Below are 21,690 nucleotides of genomic sequence, written 5' to 3'. Positions count from 1 at the left end.
TGTAAAGATCTTGTATTTTTATTTATTACTTAATATGTAGCACTCCTATTTTTGTTGTTAATTGGGTTATTTGAGCTAAGTGCTAAAACTTAAATCTAGCACATTCAGATCCAAAATCTAACAATTTTAAGATTGTTTTCTTACTTTAAAAAACTTCAAAAAAAATATTTTTTAAAACGAACTATTAAATAATTAATATTTATACATATTTAAAAAAATTAGTAGATACACAATTATATTTCTTTATATTTGTATGTTTCTCTTGTATTTTGTATTTTGTATTTTGTATTTTTATATTTTCTTGTGTATCATTTTTCATTTTCTATTTTCGTGCTATCTAGTCATGCACTATTATGTTATATTATTAAATTTAAATTATGGTGTTTAGCTTAATTAGCCAAAACTAAGTAAATGATTAGAATTCTACTACATGAACTCTCAATAATCTTTACTCCTTCATTTACTCCCTAATAGGGCAAGGGATGATAATTTATCTTTATCATATAAATCATAAGAAAAATGTCAACATTAAAATTTTGAGTGAGAGAGTAAAAGTGGGAAATAAAACTTTTGAGAGTTTAAGAAGTATTTTCCAAAGAATTAGGGCTTGGGTCGATTTTGCCAGCTAAACCAATGATTTTAAGTTATGAATAAACAACATTAAATAAATAAATAAAACAACAACAACAACAAAAACATTAGAAAAAGAAAAATGGCAATGGACTTGATTGCACGGTTTAGAATAAAAACCAAGTCCAATACTTTTATCTAATTGGGTTCGGCCTAAAAATAGATAGGCCAGTCCGGTTCAGGTTGGATGGACCGGTTTGCAACCCTACATTGAGCCTATAAGATGACATTTTTGGTACCTAACAAAGGTCCAGAATAAATTAGTATTGCGTAAAATAAGTTTAGTTTGTTATATATATATATATATATATATATATATATATATTTGAAAAACAAAGAGGGATTAACACGAAAGAAAGAATGAGATTACTTACTCTAGTAGTTTGGGGTGTTGGCAAATTATACCATGGACAATGTTATATCTTACACATTGTAGATCCTGGTCCAAAAATAAATTTCAAATTCTGTAACTATAATTGACACATTCTATAGATGTAATTGACAGTTTTTGTACGTGTAGCTATCATATTATGTGTCAGCAATTATTTTATATATGTAGTTGACAGTTTTTGTACCCGTAGTATCATATTATGTGTAAGCAATTATCAAATTATTTGTTTACATGTATAGAAATTGTTAACTGAAGGTATATAATTTTTGTATCTAAGGTTCAGAATGCAATATGAACCCTGGTCCATGGTATAACAATTGAGGGGTGTTAAGGTGGGTCGAACCTGCGGGCCAGTCCTAAACGGCTCCGCGGTGGGACGGGTTAGAGCCTACAAATTTTGGTCCGCAGGCTTATATATATATATATATATATATATATTAAAATTTTTAAAAATGTAAAATTTTTTATTTTTAAACACAAAAAAATGTAATATTAATTAAGTTAAATTATTTGAATATAAAATAATAATATAATTTTTTTTTAATTTTTGAAGTTAAGCCTGTAGAGCCAGCGAGCCCTCATAGGATAAATAAGGGTTGCATACTTCCTAACCTGCTGGTTGGCCCGCAAAAAAACCCACGGTGAGGCGGGCTTAATGGAAAATGCTAGCCCGCACTGATACGACCTACTAGTAGTCTCACAAAACCAGGGCAAATTATGCTGTGGACCCAGGTCTACCTTGCAAGGTGGACCTGGGTTTAAAACTACGTCGTTTTTGTCTCTCTCTCTCTCTCTCTTTTTTTTTTTTTTTTTTTTAAATTAATAATCATATTGCTGAATATAGAGTTGTCCAAAAATGTGTGAATGTAGAGGTTTCAAAGTGTGATTGTAGAGTATAGAAATCGTGAATATAGATTTATGATTGTGTGAATGTAGAGTTGCCCAGAAATGTGTGAATGTGGAGGTTTTTCAAATTGTGAATATGGAGTATAGAAATTGTGAATGTAGAGTTATGCATGTGTGAATCTGTAATAGAGTTAAGAAGTTCTAGCAACTTGTAGCCCTGTAATGTGTGAATGTGGAGTTCTCAAGTTGTGAATATGGAGTATAGGACCTGTGAATATAGAGTTTTGAATATGTGAATGCATAATAGTGGTAATATAGTTACTAAACATATAATCTTGTAATATGTGAATATGGAGTTTACAAAGTGTGAATGTAGAGTATAGTGTATGTGAATGTAGAGTATAGTGTATGTGAATGTAGACCAAGGTCCACCTTGCAAGGTGGACCTGGGTCCACGGCATAACAACTCCAAAACCGGACAACACTCAGCTTCTCTTCACTAAGCAATCTTTGAATTTACTCGGACCATGGAAAATGAGATATTCTCTTTGTTTCCAATGCTTCCATGGATTCTTCATTTTAGTTATACAATTGTGACAATGTGTAGCTAAATCTTAGGGAATTAGGATTAGGTTTACTTGTTAGGATGCTAGAATGTTTTGATTGCAATTAGGAAGTGGCTTGATGCATTGATTTGAATTCTTGTTGGAAGTGGACTTTGTGTAGATTGTTGTATAATGACGGTTGCATTATACAAGAGGTCTAGGAGGCATGTAGCCACCAAGAGATTGGGGCTACACTATAGTCTACTCTATTTGCAATTCTCACATTGCACCGAGAGGTATAGAGCTCGGAAGAAGATGTGGACTTTAAGTTTTCGATGAAATATCTCAAGTAGTAGGGTTTCTATGAGAGTATGATTCTACTACTTGATAGGCCAAATAGACCACGAGAGTGACATTGGCAATTGAAACTTCTTCCAAGAATCATGATCAATGCATTATATTACTTCCTATACCTAGGACCATTCTATTGCATCCAATGAAGAAACACCTAGTCATAGTCCCCTCCATTCACTTGACTACATTCGTATGTTACGTTACTTCACTTTTCCTTATTGCTCTGAAAATGCTCTCTTTTAAAGTTTTGAGACCTAGCTTTCTACAGCTCTTACGTACTTGTGCTTAGTGGCGCATTGTTCAAATCCTATTTTCCACCATTAGAGAACGACATCGCGGAGAAGCTTCACATTTTCCAACCTTCTTCCATGCATCCCACATATTCTACGATTATCAAAAGTATTGGTGCTTGCAGGAAGGGAGTGATTATGTTTTGACAAGAATGCCCTAAGATTAACTTGTTCCTTAACGCCTAGTTAGAAAAAGGATGAAAATTGCAACATCCGTCGTTATATTTTGGGAACGAAAAACGAATATGACTAACAAGTAGGGACGAATATTACAATTACCCTATAACTTAGGAACCATAAGTACAATTTTCCGTTAAATATTTGAATATAATTTTGCGAACCAAACTATGAAAGGTGTTTGCTATTTTATTCCACTTTTATTTTATTCTTTTTGATTTTTGAAATGTGATTCATATCTCCTTGTTTTCATTACGGAAACTAATTATATAGTGATTGTTTTGGAGTACGTTTTTTCTTTAAAAGTGTTGTGCTCAATTTCATTTATTCATTACTCTATATTAACAGCAAATTATACCATAGACCATGTTTCACCTTGTATTGTGAACATGGATTTCAAACGACATATTTTGTGCATGCAGTTAACTTATTATTTATATTCAATTAACATATTATGTACGTGTAATAAATTGAAGGTACATAATATATTAATTGTAATAATAAATACACAATTTATTAAATTGTATGTGTATGTTGAAACAAGAATTAGAAGATTAAAATTATCTTGTCTATTTTGAACGCTTGAAATAAAAGAACAATGATACTAAAATTTTTTGTTAATATTTCTACAAAAAACCTTCATTTTAAAGATTTTGAATGTCTACCTACCACCGTGAATAGTTAATGAATTTGGGTAAAAAATAGTTATCATAGAGATAATTGAGGAGTGAAGAATGGATGCATCTATAATTGAGGGGAAAATAAGCTATATATATCACTAAAATGAAAAGTATCATTATTTATTTGATTAAAAAATTTCAATTCCGATCCCTTATTTACTTATTATTTTATTGACAGATCAGATTCATGTGTGGCACAAAGATGGATACCTAAAGTAATCTCTTAGGCCAAAACTCTATTACAATGTAGTATATGTTCTTTCTCAGAAATTAAAGCACAAAGAGCCAACAGTTCCCTCTACTGAGGCTTGAACCCACCCTCATCATCCATGTGGAAGTATAAACCGGGACATCGGGTGCCACTAGACCACGAGGTTTTTGGCAGAAAAAGTGAGATTGAATTCATACAAATTAAAATATAGAGTATTCCTTGGTTGTGTAGTGAATATGAAGATGCTTTATTCAAAAAAAATAAAAAATATGAAGATGCTTTAAATTAAAGACAGTTTACGTGAATGAAGAAGAGTGAGGTGGGAGAGGTCCTTTATACAAAACATTTGAGCAGGTTTCCAAATAGGGATACTGATCTGAGATGAGAGGATAGGAGAGGAGAGAAGAGAGGATCTGGGAAATTAAAGCTGAAACTGCATTCTAGCTTTGAGTTGTGGTCAGTTACTAGTCATATCATTACGGCATCATCCATAAAAGCTGATTACGTAAAAATCCCAAATTCCCAGACGTAGTTATGGCAACTCATTTTGGCTTCTTTTTGACTGAGAACTCTTTTGTCTGTGAGATTTAAGGAAGCCTTGGGAGTTGGGTCCCTTAGCTTAGCTTAACACTCCTCCATCATACTTCATCTATCAGTTTACCAATTTTTACATTATTTCAGCTTTATAACCCATGTGTCCCTCCTTTTCCCCTCTTTGTTTAGCATATAATATACATGTAATCTAACTATCAACTTAGATTTTTAGTTGAGACAGAACATATGTTTCAATTTGATGTCAAAATAATATTATTTTGGCAGGATAAAATTAATTAGGGTTAGTTAAGGGTGGAATTGAAGAGTGTGATGAGTTGTATGTGCATGTTGAGGTGTTATTGCATGGATGGGTTTTTCTGAACATACACTACTAGTGTTAGTGTGCAGCAGGGAAATCTGCAGAGTGGAACCTCCACTTTTTGGTGAAATTTCTCACTTGAGTTTTCCTTACTTTTTTATTTAACTTTACGGACTACGTACTGTCGTAAATTTCTGCAAAAGCCTGACGATCAAACACTGCTAAGTTCTAGTACACAACAGTAGTAATTATATGTATGTATGTATGTATACATGCATGCATGCATGTGTATATGTATGTATGTCATACTGCCTTATTTTTTTGAAATGTGTACTTGCTTAATTAAGGGCGATGATGTTTCAACTGCCTCATTGTTTTGCCCTAAACAAATCACCTTTTAGCCTGTTTTCCACTTCAGGCTATCATTTCTTGTAAGTAATACAATAATTATATTAGTTGTACCATATGATTGATTGTCTTTAAATTATGTTATATAATGAGCAATGAACTCTTTTTTTCTTAAAAAAAGGTAACCTAGAGGACAGTTGCAACAATTTTAATACTCCACATTAATACTACATGTGTTTTTTGGTGAAAAGCAGACTAGGTATAGACAGTCTTCATTTTCTGGTTACATGAAAATTCAAAATTTAAATGCCCTTAACCGTTGAAGTTATACCGCCCACATGAAGAATTCAATTGGTTACTTGATGATAGATTGTGAGTAAGAACACATGATTGAGCCCTAGTAGCTGTATTGTGGGGGTTAATTACATCTAATATGATAGATACTAAGTACTAGTCCTCCCATCTAATGAACCACTGAGTCACCGTGTAAGTATGGAGTGTGAGGGCTAGGGAGCGAGGAAATTTTTTCGGGTAAATTTTGTATGTAGTTATTTATTGTGTCTCGAAACTCATATTTATGACAAATATAACATAATAAATAATATAGAATATGGATATATAGTGTATTTAAGTCCACACAATTGAAATTGTTTATCAGCATTTTTGTTTAGCATTTCTAGTTTCAACAAAATGAAGTATTGATGCATTCTTTTTCATTATAGTGTGTATTTTTCCCTTTAATCATTAATTTCCTTCTGGGCCAAATTAAAGTAGCATAGTCCACTAAGAAAGAGGTCAAAATGAAGCTTAATTAATTAGTCAATATAATGCACATAATTCAAATCAAATTCATGAGATGTGCATAGTTGAGATGCAATTCTCCGGTACACATTTGAGAGAATCAATTACCAATGTGAGGTTACACGCAATTCACACTTTATATATGGACCTACCATCTTACTTAAGTGGCAGACAAATATGAAAATAATAGTGATTCCACTGAACATAAAGTAATTTTATATTCTCGGTTTGAAAAGTTTGGAAGGGTACAAAATAAATTCTTGTCCATGATGATTGCTATATTTTTGGAATAGATGCCCATCACAAAATAAATTTTGGGTTTTGTAAAGTGGCATAATGCATTATATTGTTATGTGATAATAAGTACAGTAATGGGGTCTTAGTGGATGGCATCTCAAAGTACTCACTCACTCACATTAGTGAACACATTATGCTCTTTTCATGCTATTAAGTCTTTCAAAGTCAAGCCCTATATGGCTACATATTCTTTTTCTAAGCATAAAGAAAAAGGAAACCCAAATTCTAGGATTAGCAAAATAATAAGAAGGAAGAGAACATGATGAAATTGCCCTGGCCAACCTTAATAAAGAAACACAGATCTTCCTATGATGAAATTGAAAACCAAGAAGACTTACCTTAATCCAATCTAACACAATCTTTGATCCATCTTCTCTTCAGCATTGAAAATACAATATATGTTACACAACCTTAATTACCTATTGGTCAATTATTGTCTCCCCCTTTGCTTGGTTTCAACACATAATTCTCCCATAAATTCTCAGCACTGTCACCCATCAAGAACCTAAAACCGCCATGGTTCGGTGAGGTATTGCTATGGTGATTGGGTGCAGGCTGTTCTGCAGAATATGATCCTCCATTGTTGTTGATCTGGAAGTTATGATGGGTGAAAAAATTTGCTGGGCTTTCTTTCCTTCTCTTGTTGTTGTTGCATTTAATGAGGTAACTGTTGATGCTAATCCACTTGTCTCTACACATGGCTGCATTAATATTATTATTCCCATTGTACCCCAAACAAGACATCTTGCTGGCAATTTCTTCCCAGAGAACATCATCTGAGCACCCAATGTGCTGCTGGAATCTTGAGTCCATATTAGTCCTAAGCTGTATTAGCTTCATGGTCTCGCCTTCTGGCCAGTTTTGGTCCTCAATCTTATTATCTTTTGGTATTTCTTTCCCAGTTATTTTGTGGAGTGCCTCCATTAAAGCTGCGTCGCGAGCTTCGATCCAGGCTCTCTCGTTAGCCCAGAATTTCTGTTCCTTCTCCATACGGCCAATTTCTTGGTTCCTCCATTCTTCTTCTCTTACCATCCTCTCTTTCTCTTTCTGTTCAATCGTGTTCATCATTTTCTCCAACCAGGCTTCTTGTTTCTCCATTAGTTTTCTCATTTTCTGGTCTATGAAGTCCTTTATCTTGCACTTCCAGCTCCTCCTCCCCTTTCTCTTCTTCCCCTTTTCCCCTCCGTTGAGTTCGCTGTCCCCGGACGAGGTGGATTCGAAATCAGAGGAGTTTTCGGAGAGGCTAAGGCTGTCGGAGAGCTTGTTCCCTCCGAGGTGGCCATGGTTTCCTAGGACGACATTATTGTTGCAGTAGAAAGTGTTGCCGGGTTGTTGGTGGTTATTATTATTGTTGCTGGTTTCACCATAGAGAGCTTCGAGCTGGCGAAAGAACCTATAGTGCTTCCCATCTTGTCTTCCTGCTTTGCCTTCTTTAGTCTTCTTGTAATACTTGTACAAGTTCTCGAATTTCTCCCTGCATTTCTTCCCACTCCTTTGATACCCATGCTCCTCGCCCATAATCCTTTATTTAGTTTTTTTGAAGGTTAGAAAACATTATTAATTAATGCTAAAGAAGATCAGAATTGAAGAACCCTAGTTTTGAAACAGCTAGGATAGGTTTCATGTGATACTGATGTTTTACTAATGATAGGCAATCTCATATTCTTTGTCTCTCAAGATGTCTACAACCTGCCCAATTTAGCAAGAGCTAGTATTGCTTAAATTTCTTGGAAAACAGACAGCTTTGGGAGGGCCGCTAATTAAAAACATTATATTATATATTTTCTCAAGCAAATTAAAACCAGGAAATTAAAATATATGGTTACTTGGGTCTAAAAGATTCTGTGTAGTAGCTAGGAGTATTTTGAAGAAAACTGTGGGTTGTCAAAATAGGCTACTCATTTTGAAATTATGAAAGTGATCAGAGAAACAGATGGATCTAAGAAGTTATATGATATGATATGATGACGCAATGAACAAATCACCTCATTTTTCCAACTCCTATGTTCTGTCATTTTGTAACACACATTGAACTTATTGATGCTTCTAACGTACGAAATGGGTGTTTGAAGAAGCAAAATTCAATTTATCCATTGGAGAAAGAAAGTAAAGAGCTTTGGGAGTGAAGAATCAAGAAAATAATAAAAGAGAATTAATTAGGTCAAGAAATATATATATACCTGGAGACTTCATCCCACAAGGGGCCTTTCTGATTAGCTTCCTTGAACTTGGAATCAAGCCGTGATCGGATCTCAAGAAGGGTGAGCGTTTCCTGCCGGGGCCACCGCCCGCTTCCGCCGCCGCCGCCGCCGGTTTCCAGTTCCAGCCCGCTAAACCCAGCGCCGCCACTTCCGCCGCTAGCGGTGGTGGTATTAGCGCTGGAATCAGCAAGGAAGTCGTGGTGCGGCAGTCCCGGGCGAGGCGGCGGCGCCACCACCACGGGGGCCATCACCGCCATCTCGTAGTGATGGGCGGAGAGTATGTCCGCCGTGTGCGGCGGCGGAATGGAAGTGAAGAGGGAGGTGTTGCTCATGAACTGCCTCAGATCCGGCATTCCATAGTGATCCTCCATTTCACCAAATTAATTTGGTTGTATGCCAAATAAAGATCAAAGGAAAGGAAAGATGAGAGTGGTTAAAAGAAAGAAAGAAAGAAAGATGGGCGAGGAGATAGAGGTGGTGATGAAGCGGCAGACCCGGATCGTGTCGTTGCGCCAAAAAGCTTATAATTAGTAGGAGAATGGACCCATTTCTTTGTTCCCAGTGCTACCTGCAATCTAAACCTTTACTCTCTCTCTCTTTTCTCTGTTCATCTCTCATCTCTTCTCTACTACTACTATTGCTATGAATAAATGCATATTCCATCTACTACATACACATACATCCATACATTGTATATAAAGACAATTTTTTCTTCCGGACATGGTGAGCTCAAATGGTAAACCACCTAACTTAAAGTTACTACTTCAGTCATAGATTGCTGAGAAACCTAATATATCAAAAATAAAAACTTTTTTTTCTTCTTTTTTTTTTTCTTCGCTCTCCCCTAAGGACCTTTTGTTTCATGCCTATACTAGAGACATGAGACATAGTCAAACACCTTTCGTTTATATGACACTTCTATGACTCACTTCGAGGAAAGCTCACAGGATCGAATCATACTGAAAAGTATAGAACAAATACTACTTTATAAATGAGTTAATATGAGGCATATATACAAGCTAAGGAGAATTGAAGTAAATTTAGGGAGAAATATTTGTTGCATGCGGTGGCAAATGAAGAAAAGACAAGTGTCAAAAGGTAGGGTGATGGGCATGGAAAGGCTGGATTCAGCACACAAATGGCTTCTTTATTTATTTCCCTAAGCTTTTGTTTCGAGTTATTGATAACATACAGTTCTACAGTGCTTAGGATCCTGCGGCCTTTTTGACCCTCCTCTCCTATGCCTTTCCTTCATTCTCAGATCAACAGTACTATGTCCCCCATGCCATAATCCACACTTTGTATACACACTTAATTAAATATCATTAAATTTATATACTTTTCATTCATCGATTTCTGTTAATTAACAAATTCATAATATAAATTTCTACCAACTGTAAGTATTTTCCCATATATAATATAATATAATATATTGTATTATTTTAGTGATTTAGTAAGTTAGGTAGATTCGGCTTTCACCGTCGGCCTCCGGCCGGAGTTCTAATGGAGCTTTGAGTCGGCGGTTTTGGTCACCTTCTATATTTGCTCTCGCTCTTCTTCCGCCCTGATCACCGTCGCAGCTCCGTTCGCCTCCGACCACCACCACAAATCTTCTTCTTCCGTTTTCTTTCCCTTTGAATAAAAATAATAGTAGGTAGGTATTGGGGTTTGTGTTGGTAGTCTTGAACTCCAACCCTACTTTGACTTTACCCACTTTTTATTTTCTCTATTATTGTGTTTTCCTCTTGTTAGTTTCACGAGCATTTTTCCTCTGGTTACTTTCATGAGCTTTTCATTTTCACTAGCATAAATCGTTTAACTTGGTTTCGACAAGTGTTGATCTTACCCTGGGCGAGCAAAAAAGAATGATGACGAAGACCCAGATCTTTGATGAAGCTTTAAGCTCCCTGAAAGAACATAGCTTCATAGTTATGAAACAGTCTGCGATTCAAGTTTTCTATAGCATAGTTAGAAAAGTTGTTTCTATGTCTGACTGTAAGGAATGGTTTACCATTTCATTGATCATTGATGTAAACATTTTATGTTATGAATTAATGGAATAGCTACGTTTACCTTAAAAAAAAAAAAGTAAGTTAGGTAGATGATTAAGTCAATCAGTGATTTAGTCAGTTAGGTAACTTAGATATTCAGTTTAGCTTTAATTGAATATTGTCTATATTTATGGCATTTAGACTTCTAACCAAAACAGTCCTCCCACTGCTCCCGTATTCAGAATACACACACCATCTAGTGTTCATGAGAAAAGTGGTAGACAAAAAACACTAATGTTATTCTGCAGAACAATCGGTAGGGATATTCAGATGGTCCTAAAGCTTCCGCTATTACGAGCCAGGTTCCTCCTTACTTAAGTTATCATTCAGTTTATGTTAGTTAATAATAATACCTAACGGCAACATCATAAATCATAATATACCTTAACGTAAGGTCTAACTCTATATTCAAATAATTGTCTCACAATATTTAAATTTTTGCATAAATCAAGATAGTAGGGAGTTGAAATATGTAACATTGAGTGATGTTATGCATTATTAATTGATTACCACATATATGCATGAGTGGTAAGCATAGCATAAAATTAAATAAAACGTGAAACAATGAATGCACATCCAGTTACTAGAGAGTGGTATGAGAAATTGATTGGGCATGTATGAAATTAAATAGAGTTGTACGTATAGTAGTGATGTGAGTAGGGTTACCTTGTTAGTAGTCTGACTCACATTTTGATGTACGTATCACACACATGCAAAGTAGTTGAGGGCTCAAAAAATGGTGTCTGCATGCCTTATTGTCCTTCCGCTTTAAATGAGCCCCTACCCACATTCCTTTTGCTCACTTAAACACGCCACTTTTTTTTTTTCCTTTTTTTTTTTTTAATTCAATCTTTCTTAACATTAAACACCAATTAATTTTTTTTGTCATGATATGATAAATATATCAGTTCAATTAAGGTGTGATTGGAAATAATGAAAATGACTTATGAAAAATGAGTTATTTTCATTTCTAGTGTTTGGTTGCATTATAGAAAACTTTCTTGGTGTGTTTGGTTCATTTTTCCGGTAAATGAGCAAAAAAGATAAGGGTCAAACACCCTAAACTTTATCCAGTTAATTCTGAAGAAAAATTGGCGACCGGTCGCATTCTACTAGAGATGGAACGTGACTGGTTGGTTGCCTTCTTCGGTGGAAGGCGATCCCTTTCCATCTCAGAGAAGAAGTTGTTTCTGGAAAATGACTTTCAAAAAAAAAAAAAAGGAAAGTCATTTTTTTCAAAAAAATGATTCTATTTTCCTTTAACCGAAAATCAATTTCCATTGACTTTAGTATTTTTCCCTTGCCAAACACAAAAAATTAAGAAAATGATTCCGAATTTTCAATCACACCCTAAGTTAGAGTAATGTACCTCAAATTGACATTTGCTTTAATTTTGATGAGGTTTAAACCTAACTATAAAATTAAAATCAAGTAAAATTGTTAAACTTCAACAAAGTTAACAAGTTTAATTTGCGTGTAATTATTACATGCTCATAGAGTTGTAATTCACCACACTTGCAAAGGGCGTTGCATTTATTAAAGTTGAACGTACGGGTACATTTCAGTGATTTATTCTTAAATTTATCATATAATGTGATATTATTTGTTACTCCGTATTTTTTAATGACTGTGGATCTATTATTAATTTATAGTGAAAAAGACTAATTCTTAACAATTAACTTATGAGTTATACTGTTGTATTAGAAAATGACATTATAGCAAGAGGTAAATTTAGAGAGAATATAGTATTTTTCTTTGAGATTAATTCAAAACACAACACACAGATCGATACGAAGTCTATGTTGCTGACATACATAATTATAACGTTTTGAGTTTAGTTTTCTTTACCCTATACGTTTTTTTTTTTTTTTTGGGAACGGCTCTGTTGTCTTTAATTATTAATAAAATTATACTTTTGTCTTTTATATTATTAATACAAGTGTTAGATGTAAATACTTATAATAGGTCACTTTTTTGGGTGATATTGTTACTTCATTAATCAAAATTTTTAAGTACCATCATCAACTACTAACCAAGTCAATGTGCCGCTTCCACAATGAGTCAACTTTGGAATTACAGTTCATTTTGTATCGTGGACCTTGGTTCAAAACCTTATGTGCCTACATTAGTACAGTTAATCTATTATGTGCATGTAGCTAACCAATCGTTATTCCATGGACCATTGTGTGGACCATGAATAAAATGTATATTTTTAATATAGTAAAGGTACATTATTTGATTATTAAAGGTATATTATTTGAGTATTGAAGATACATTATTTTTATACTATCAAATAATCTACGTTCAGTACATAAATAATTTACCTTTCGTATATTAAAAATGTCGTACCTTTTATTCATGAATCATGATCCTTAGAAAATTTTGTCATAGTTAACATATTATGGTATCTTCAATTTATTTACAAGCACATAATTTGTCAACTGAAGACTATAATATGTTAACAGTAGACATATATAATTTTTAGACTAAAAATTACGATATAAGATGAATCTTGATTCATAATATAATAATTACAATCTGACCAACTTAGATGGAGACTTGGACTTGTCCCATATCTTTCTTTAATTTATCAGCTTAAAATAGGAAACTTTATGTCTTGTCAAGAGTACATCAACCATATAATAAATAGAGCACTTTTCAGTGTAAGATTGGGTTACATAGAATATCCAACGAGGAAAACATTGATTAAAAATAGAGTTAATTTCATTTTTGGTCCTAGATTTATACGCGACAATTCATTTTTAGTCCTTTTTTATTAGAACATTAACTTTTGGTCTTAGTATTATTGTGGCATGATCATTTTTTGTCCTTTATCAACAAATCAGTTTAAATATCGTTAAATACAAGGACATTTCGGTATTCAATTATTAATGTTTTCAAAAAAAAAATAAACATAAAAATATAACGGTTCAACATATTTTGTATAAAAAAGATTAAAATGTCTTTATATTTAACGATATTTCAACAATTTTGTTGCTGGAGGACTAAAATTGGTCATGTCACGATAATACTAGGACCAAATGATGATGCTCTAATAGAAAAAAAGACTAAAAGTAGATTATCACCTATAAATCCATAATAAAAAATGGAATAAACTCTTAAAAATATCATTGAAATAAATGAAATTGAACCACTAAACAAAACGAAATTACATTATTTGACCCCTTGGATACGTAAAAATGTGCAATAAAACTAATTAGTTGGGTCTTCAGGCAATCATACTTCAATTGGCCGGATTAGCCAGCATGTGACATGACTCAAGTTCAATGTAACATGACCAAATTACCCTCATATAACTTGATTATATTGAGCACAGTTTGGAGATGAAAGTTATCAAGTAATGTTTATTTAAATATTATTATAATATTTATTATATTATATCTTCTTAGTAATTTTGAGACAGAAACAATTATTCAATTAGTAAATGTAGTATCAGTTCATACATACTTTCTGAACCTACTGAAGCACAAAGAGTCGATGTCTCCATTGGGGATCAAATGTTTGCTTTCTAGTGAGGGGTCCGGCGCGGGTTGGTTCAAGGGCTTGTCATTGGCTTCGGAGTCGGTCCCTAATCTCTCTATTAAGAATGGCCCAGGAAATATTCTAAATCTGGCTTTCTTAGGTTAGGAGGGCTACCAAGAAAACGAACAGATTCAAGTTAAAAAGAAGAATTCTCCCCCAGCTAGGCTAGGGCGAGGAATTCCCACGAACAACGAAGCGAACAAGCAATGCCATTGGAAATGACAAGATCATGCCTTCGTAAACACTTTAAAATGCTTTCGGGTGATGAACACGTCACTTGGGAGGGCCACAACTATGCCACTTGACCACAAGGCCTTTGACAAATGGATAAGTGACTTAAAACTCTAGCAAACTATATTTAACAAGTTCGACAGTAATGAGTGATGGCGACCAAAAAAAAAATTACATCAAAATTCAAGTAGGAGGTCATGGGTTTGAGCCTTAGTGGGGGCAATGTTGACTTTGTTGGGGCTTCAGTAGGTTGAGAAAGTATATGGACAGATACTACATGTAACAGGGTCAATAGTATTAAAAAAAAAAAAAGAGTTTATAAAGTGAATGTTTTAACTCGACTATTTTAAATTTGATAACGACTATAACGATTAATTTTGATGTACAATTAAAGTATATATATTAAGCTAATCAGAGCATGGTCCTTTGGGTATTGTGCAGTGTGCATGTCTGTCCAACTGTCGAAGGCCAAGTTGGGGCAAGCATGTTCAAAGAAAATCCTCTCCTGAGTCAACTACTATTTTGGCCTTGGTCGGTTTTCTATTAATTTGTAATATTATTGTGTTTATTATTGGGCAGCTCAACTAGTCACATAAGTGAAGTTTGGAAGAAGAGATCAGGGATCGAGTCTCATCAGCCACAATGTGGGAGCAATTTCGCCTTTGTATTCAATTGGCCTTTGTATTCAATTGAGTTATCATGATTTACATCCTCTCAGATATTTTGTCGGGTCGAGGAGCACTTGGGATTGAGAATTCAACATTTTTGAAGAAGAGTTTACTATTTTTGTTTAATTAAATGACGCCATTTCATGCTTCAAAATTACACACACACGCATATAATCCCTCAGCTATAATGCTAAATTCATCAGATAGTACTAGGGGTGTAAACAAATCAAATAATTTTGATTCGATTCGTGATTCGAATTCGAATAGTTCTATTCGAATTCGAATACACATTTTGATTCGAATGTTATTCAAATTCAAATACAAATTAGGATAGATTCGATTCGAATAGTATTCGAATATTCGAATATATATATATATATATATATATATATATATATATAAAGAAACTAAACTAGTAAAGGCATAAATCCTAAGCTAAAATAAAAGGGAGAGCAGCCGCTTCAGTGCTTCACCCTTCAGTTTTCCAAGTTCGGCAGCCGCAGTTCCCAACTTCGCCTCTTCCCCCAACTGATTCGCCCTCTTCTTATCGCACGGCAACAAGGAGAGCAACTCAGCAAGGCAGGGCAGAACTCCTCACGGCCACTGGTGCAACTGATTCGCCCTCTTCTTATCGCACGGCAACAAGGAGAGCAACTCAGCAAGGCAGGGCAGAACTCCTCACGGCCACTGGTGCAACTGATTCGCCCTCTTCTTATCGCACGGCAACAAGGAGAGCAACTCAGCAAGGCAGGGCAGAACTCCTCACGGCCACTGGTGCAACTGATTCGCCCTCTTCTTATCGCACGGCAACAAGGAGAGCAACTCAGCAAGGCAGGGCAGAACTCCTCACGGCCACTGGTGCAACTGATTCGCCCTCTTCTTATCGCACGGCAACAAGGAGAGCAACTCAGCAAGGCAGGGCAGAACTCCTCACGGCCACTGGTGCAACTGATTCGCCCTCTTCTTATCGCACGGCAACAAGGAGAGCAACTCAGCAAGGTAGGGCAGAACTCCTCACGGCCACTGTTGTTCGGTGAAGGCAACAATCTTCACGGCCCCGGCAATTTTTGTTATATTTTATCTTAATTTATTGAAAAATTTAGAAAAAAAAATTAAGATAGTCATTTCGAATTCGAATATTCGAGTCGAATCGAATATATTCGAATAAATTGGTCAAATCGAATACGAATCGGAATTTAGGATTCGAACACTAAACGAATTCGAATTCGAATACTCATCAAAATAATCGAATTCGAATTCGAATACTGAAGTATTTGACTCGATTCGATTTGTTTACACCCCTAGATACTACACGTTAACGGTCATCATAAAAAAAATATTAACAAAATATTAATTTTAAGATTAATTGTTACCAACACTCTCTTAATTGAACTCGTCATATGTGATCTTCCCAGTGTAATTTATTTTTCTTACATGATTTGTGTAATATTATACACACATATAATCCCTCAGCTATAATGCTAAATTCATCAGATACTACACGTTAAGTCGTTAACGATCATCATAAAAAAAATATTAACAAAATATTAATTTTAAGATCAATATTTGCCAACACTCTCTTAATCGAACTCGTCATATGTGATTTTCCCAGTGTAATTTATTTTTCTTACATGATTTGTGTAATATTATACCGGAGCGGGTTTATCCTGTTTATATCCTCGGCTAGTGATAATAGGTTTCTTTTGTCATCCAAAAAATTATTACTCTATAATAAAATAAAATTAAATTTTGACCCACATTTGATAAAGCACTACTCAGAATTTAAACATAGCTAATCTTTTTTTGAAAACATAGCTAATCTAAAAACATAATATATGTGCCAATTGAAATTATGTACCTATTTTTGTCCCTCTTTTGTTGATTAATAGAGGGATACATTTTACTTTAAATGTTGTACGTTTTATTTTATTTAACAAAAATATTCTTATTGTACTTTGCTAGACAAAATACTATTACACCGTTATAACTCTATTATTATTATTATTATTATTTAATCAGAAAAATGATATATTTGATCCCTGAGTTATACCTATATTGACGATTCAGTCCCTCGTTTAATACTAACTATATATTATAAATACATATTTTCTCAACCTGTTGAAGCACAAAGAGTCAGTATCGCCTCCACTGAGGCTCAATCTTATGACCTCCCATATGGGAGAGCCACTACATGTCATCTGAGTATAAGATGCTTAAACTAATTTTGGATTTGTTCCCTAAGTTACAAGGTCCCTTTCTTAATATTGGAGAAGGAAATCCCACCCAAAATCTGGAAAGAATTTTGTGGTTGTAATGCACCAGCACCGTGACCTACCTGCTCTTGCTGACTGCCAACTACTCGCCTCCTGCCTAGCGGGTGGCCCCAACTGGGTACCTTACTCCGGTATCCATCATAGTCCTTGAGTATTGAATTATATTCTTTCCAATTGTAATACACTGTAATCTTTTTCCTNATATATATATATATATATATATATATATATATATATAAAGAAACTAAACTAGTAAAGGCATAAATCCTAAGCTAAAATAAAAGGGAGAGCAGCCGCTTCAGTGCTTCACCCTTCAGTTTTCCAAGTTCGGCAGCCGCAGTTCCCAACTTCGCCTCTTCCCCCAACTGATTCGCCCTCTTCTTATCGCACGGCAACAAGGAGAGCAACTCAGCAAGGCAGGGCAGAACTCCTCACGGCCACTGGTGCAACTGATTCGCCCTCTTCTTATCGCACGGCAACAAGGAGAGCAACTCAGCAAGGTAGGGCAGAACTCCTCACGGCCACTGTTGTTCGGTGAAGGCAACAATCTTCACGGCCCCGGCAATTTTTGTTATATTTTATCTTAATTTATTGAAAAATTTAGAAAAAAAAATTAAGATAGTCATTTCGAATTCGAATATTCGAGTCGAATCGAATATATTCGAATAAATTGGTCAAATCGAATACGAATCGGAATTTAGGATTCGAACACTAAACGAATTCGAATTCGAATACTCATCAAAATAATCGAATTCGAATTCGAATACTGAAGTATTTGACTCGATTCGATTTGTTTACACCCCTAGATACTACACGTTAACGGTCATCATAAAAAAAATATTAACAAAATATTAATTTTAAGATTAATTGTTACCAACACTCTCTTAATTGAACTCGTCATATGTGATCTTCCCAGTGTAATTTATTTTTCTTACATGATTTGTGTAATATTATACACACATATAATCCCTCAGCTATAATGCTAAATTCATCAGATACTACACGTTAAGTCGTTAACGATCATCATAAAAAAAATATTAACAAAATATTAATTTTAAGATCAATATTTGCCAACACTCTCTTAATCGAACTCGTCATATGTGATTTTCCCAGTGTAATTTATTTTTCTTACATGATTTGTGTAATATTATACCGGAGCGGGTTTATCCTGTTTATATCCTCGGCTAGTGATAATAGGTTTCTTTTGTCATCCAAAAAATTATTACTCTATAATAAAATAAAATTAAATTTTGACCCACATTTGATAAAGCACTACTCAGAATTTAAACATAGCTAATCTTTTTTTGAAAACATAGCTAATCTAAAAACATAATATATGTGCCAATTGAAATTATGTACCTATTTTTGTCCCTCTTTTGTTGATTAATAGAGGGATACATTTTACTTTAAATGTTGTACGTTTTATTTTATTTAACAAAAATATTCTTATTGTACTTTGCTAGACAAAATACTATTACACCGTTATAACTCTATTATTATTATTATTATTATTTAATCAGAAAAATGATATATTTGATCCCTGAGTTATACCTATATTGACGATTCAGTCCCTCGTTTAATACTAACTATATATTATAAATACATATTTTCTCAACCTGTTGAAGCACAAAGAGTCAGTATCGCCTCCACTGAGGCTCAATCTTATGACCTCCCATATGGGAGAGCCACTACATGTCATCTGAGTATAAGATGCTTAAACTAATTTTGGATTTGTTCCCTAAGTTACAAGGTCCCTTTCTTAATATTGGAGAAGGAAATCCCACCCAAAATCTGGAAAGAATTTTGTGGTTGTAATGCACCAGCACCGTGACCTACCTGCTCTTGCTGACTGCCAACTACTCGCCTCCTGCCTAGCGGGTGGCCCCAACTGGGTACCTTACTCCGGTATCCATCATAGTCCTTGAGTATTGAATTATATTCTTTCCAATTGTAATACACTGTAATCTTTTTCCTATGTGAACTATTAAAATTGACAGTGAAATTAGGGCAACTAGAATAATAAAAAATTTTATTGTTATTTTCTATTTATATCAATAGACACAATATTTTTTCATCATTCTTATAGGAGTTAATTTCGGATTTAGTCATTTGACTATTACTTATTTTCAATTTTAGTTGTTGACTTTCAAAGTTACCAAATTTAATCATTGATTGTTCCAATTGTAATACATTGTAAAATTTTTCCCGTGTAAACTATTAAAATGGAGAGTTAAATTAGAACTGCTATAATTTTTTTTTAAAAAAACAAGACTTTGTTTCTTACGTGTGAGAAACAGTTGACATAATAATCATGAATTTTTAATTTTACCATCAATGTTAACGACTCACACAGGAAAAATTTAACGGTAAATTACAATTGAAAATGATTCAATACTTGAAGACTAAAATTGGTAGGTTTAAAAGTCAATGACTAAAATTAAAAAAAAAAGAAAAAAAAAGAAAAAAAAAGGGAAGAAGAGTGGTAGTAAGATGATTAAATTCAGAATTAATTCTTCTCATAATTATAATAAGACAAAAAGAAAAATTATAGTGTGACCCTGAAGACAAAAAATAAAAAATAAAAAATTATAGTGTGACCCTGAATTAATAATACCAAACACAAAACTAGGAGTAGGAGTGGGAAGCTGAGTTATCAGGTCACGTTAAGACAAAGTAGGGCTTGAGAATGGCAAATTTTACTATGGATCATAGTCTATGTAGTAGCGTGGATCATGAAGTATGTATCATTTTAATTACACTTTAGTTTCATTTGATAATATTGTTATGTTTTTTAGTTTTATTTTCTTTTCATACTAGTTTTATTATAGCAATACTAAAGCATCATTTTAATTCTACTATAGTTTCATTTGATAATATACATTATTATTGTTTGAGCTCTTTTTTTTTTTGTTTCATTTTCTTCACACATTAATTTAATTATAGTAATGTTGCACTTCATGTCATTTGACAATATATATATTATTGTATGGCTCTGGATTTCAATTTCATTTTCCGCACACTAACTTATTATATCAATACTAAAGTATTAAATGATATTACAATTTAGTTTAATTTGACTATAATATTTTCTATTTCTTAATTAGTTTCATTTTCTACCCACATTAGTTTCATTATAATAACAAAGTATGATTTTAGTTCTATTTTCAGTTTTATTAGATGATTATGGTTGTGTGGACCATGGTCAAGAGCATAACAGCTGCTTGAGAATTTGGGCTCTCCACGTCTTTACTTCCATGCAAGAGTTGATGATTTGAGTACTTAAAAGTAGTGTCGTTTAGCATTATATGAGTTTTTAATTTTGTTTCCTCTCTGCACTACAACAGTACGTAGTACATCCTCAGCTCAGCCCAGAAAACAAGTAATTAAGGGATTCGAGCGTGGCGTTGTTTAATTGCTAGCTTCCCCGGCCGGCCGGCAGGCCAAGGTTGTCGTTTATATTATATATGAGCATTGTCTCCGGCGACATGACGGATGCGATGGGCAAAAACTGTGCGGTGAATGAAGGCAAGCAGGGCATTTAAGAAGTTGCAGGGTGATGTCTGGTGGCATGTATAACAATCCAAACCGTCCCACATCCAACCACGTGCCATCTTTATCTTTATATACGGCCAAAAAACCCATCACTAGTACTGCTTTCAATTACTAAATCGGGGCTTGAATTGCTCTCTGGACCCCATTCATTCATGACTTTGATTGAATTGATCGATTTCTCATTTATTTATATATTGGTGTGATTGAACACTCTGATGAGGTCTGATCTAATAAGATGGGTTGAGATCGAGATCAGAGACGGTTTGTTAGTTCACTTCCATCCATGCATTTCACGTACTTTAATTCAATTCATTGAGTTTGCGTTTGTGTATATTTCACGTATATATGTGTATGTTGCGTACTACTGCCCACCTTCAATTCCAGGTTGCTCTGATCCTCTTTGTTTCTTCCAACAAACGCATGCATTTAAGACTAACATTATATTATGCTGTTGAGTCTGGATCTCATACCCTCTCATTTCATTTAGGAGAGTCACTACATGTCACTTGACCACAAGGTCATTGACTAAATTTTTACAATTTGATTGGTATATACAAGATTTTTCATGTGTGGAAGCTTGAAGGGTTGAGTCTAGTATCTTATCATCAAAATCCAACACTAATTGCTATGCAAGTATAAGAAAATAAAGTTAAATCTTAACTATTAGCTATAACTTTAAATTTGCCATAGTAGTTAGTTCTTGATTTGACAATTAGTAATAGAACAATAGTTTTTAGCATAGTGGCAA

At 34.1% G+C, this 21,690-nt stretch overlaps 1 protein-coding gene across 1 annotated transcript; it reads right to left on the bottom strand.

The window, feature by feature from the left end:
- Positions 1-6,546: 6,546 nt before the first annotated feature.
- Positions 6,547-9,272, bottom strand: LOC116030119 (trihelix transcription factor PTL-like). The gene is made up of 2 exons (XM_031272262.1): positions 8,604-9,272; positions 6,547-7,945 (listed from the first exon to the last, which is right to left on the bottom strand). Exons 1-2 carry the CDS (start codon positions 8,993-8,995, stop codon positions 6,850-6,852), a joined length of 1,488 nt encoding a protein of 495 aa, XP_031128122.1. The 5' UTR covers positions 8,996-9,272; the 3' UTR covers positions 6,547-6,849.
- Between the last annotated feature and the right edge of the window lie 12,418 nt (positions 9,273-21,690).

The sequence above is a fragment of the Ipomoea triloba genome, chromosome 9 (assembly GCF_003576645.1).
Source record: "Ipomoea triloba cultivar NCNSP0323 chromosome 9, ASM357664v1".
Classification (NCBI taxonomy): Eukaryota; Viridiplantae; Streptophyta; class Magnoliopsida; order Solanales; family Convolvulaceae; genus Ipomoea; species Ipomoea triloba.
Note: the sequence above shows the minus strand (reverse complement) of the source record. Positions and strands in the feature narration are given on the sequence as shown.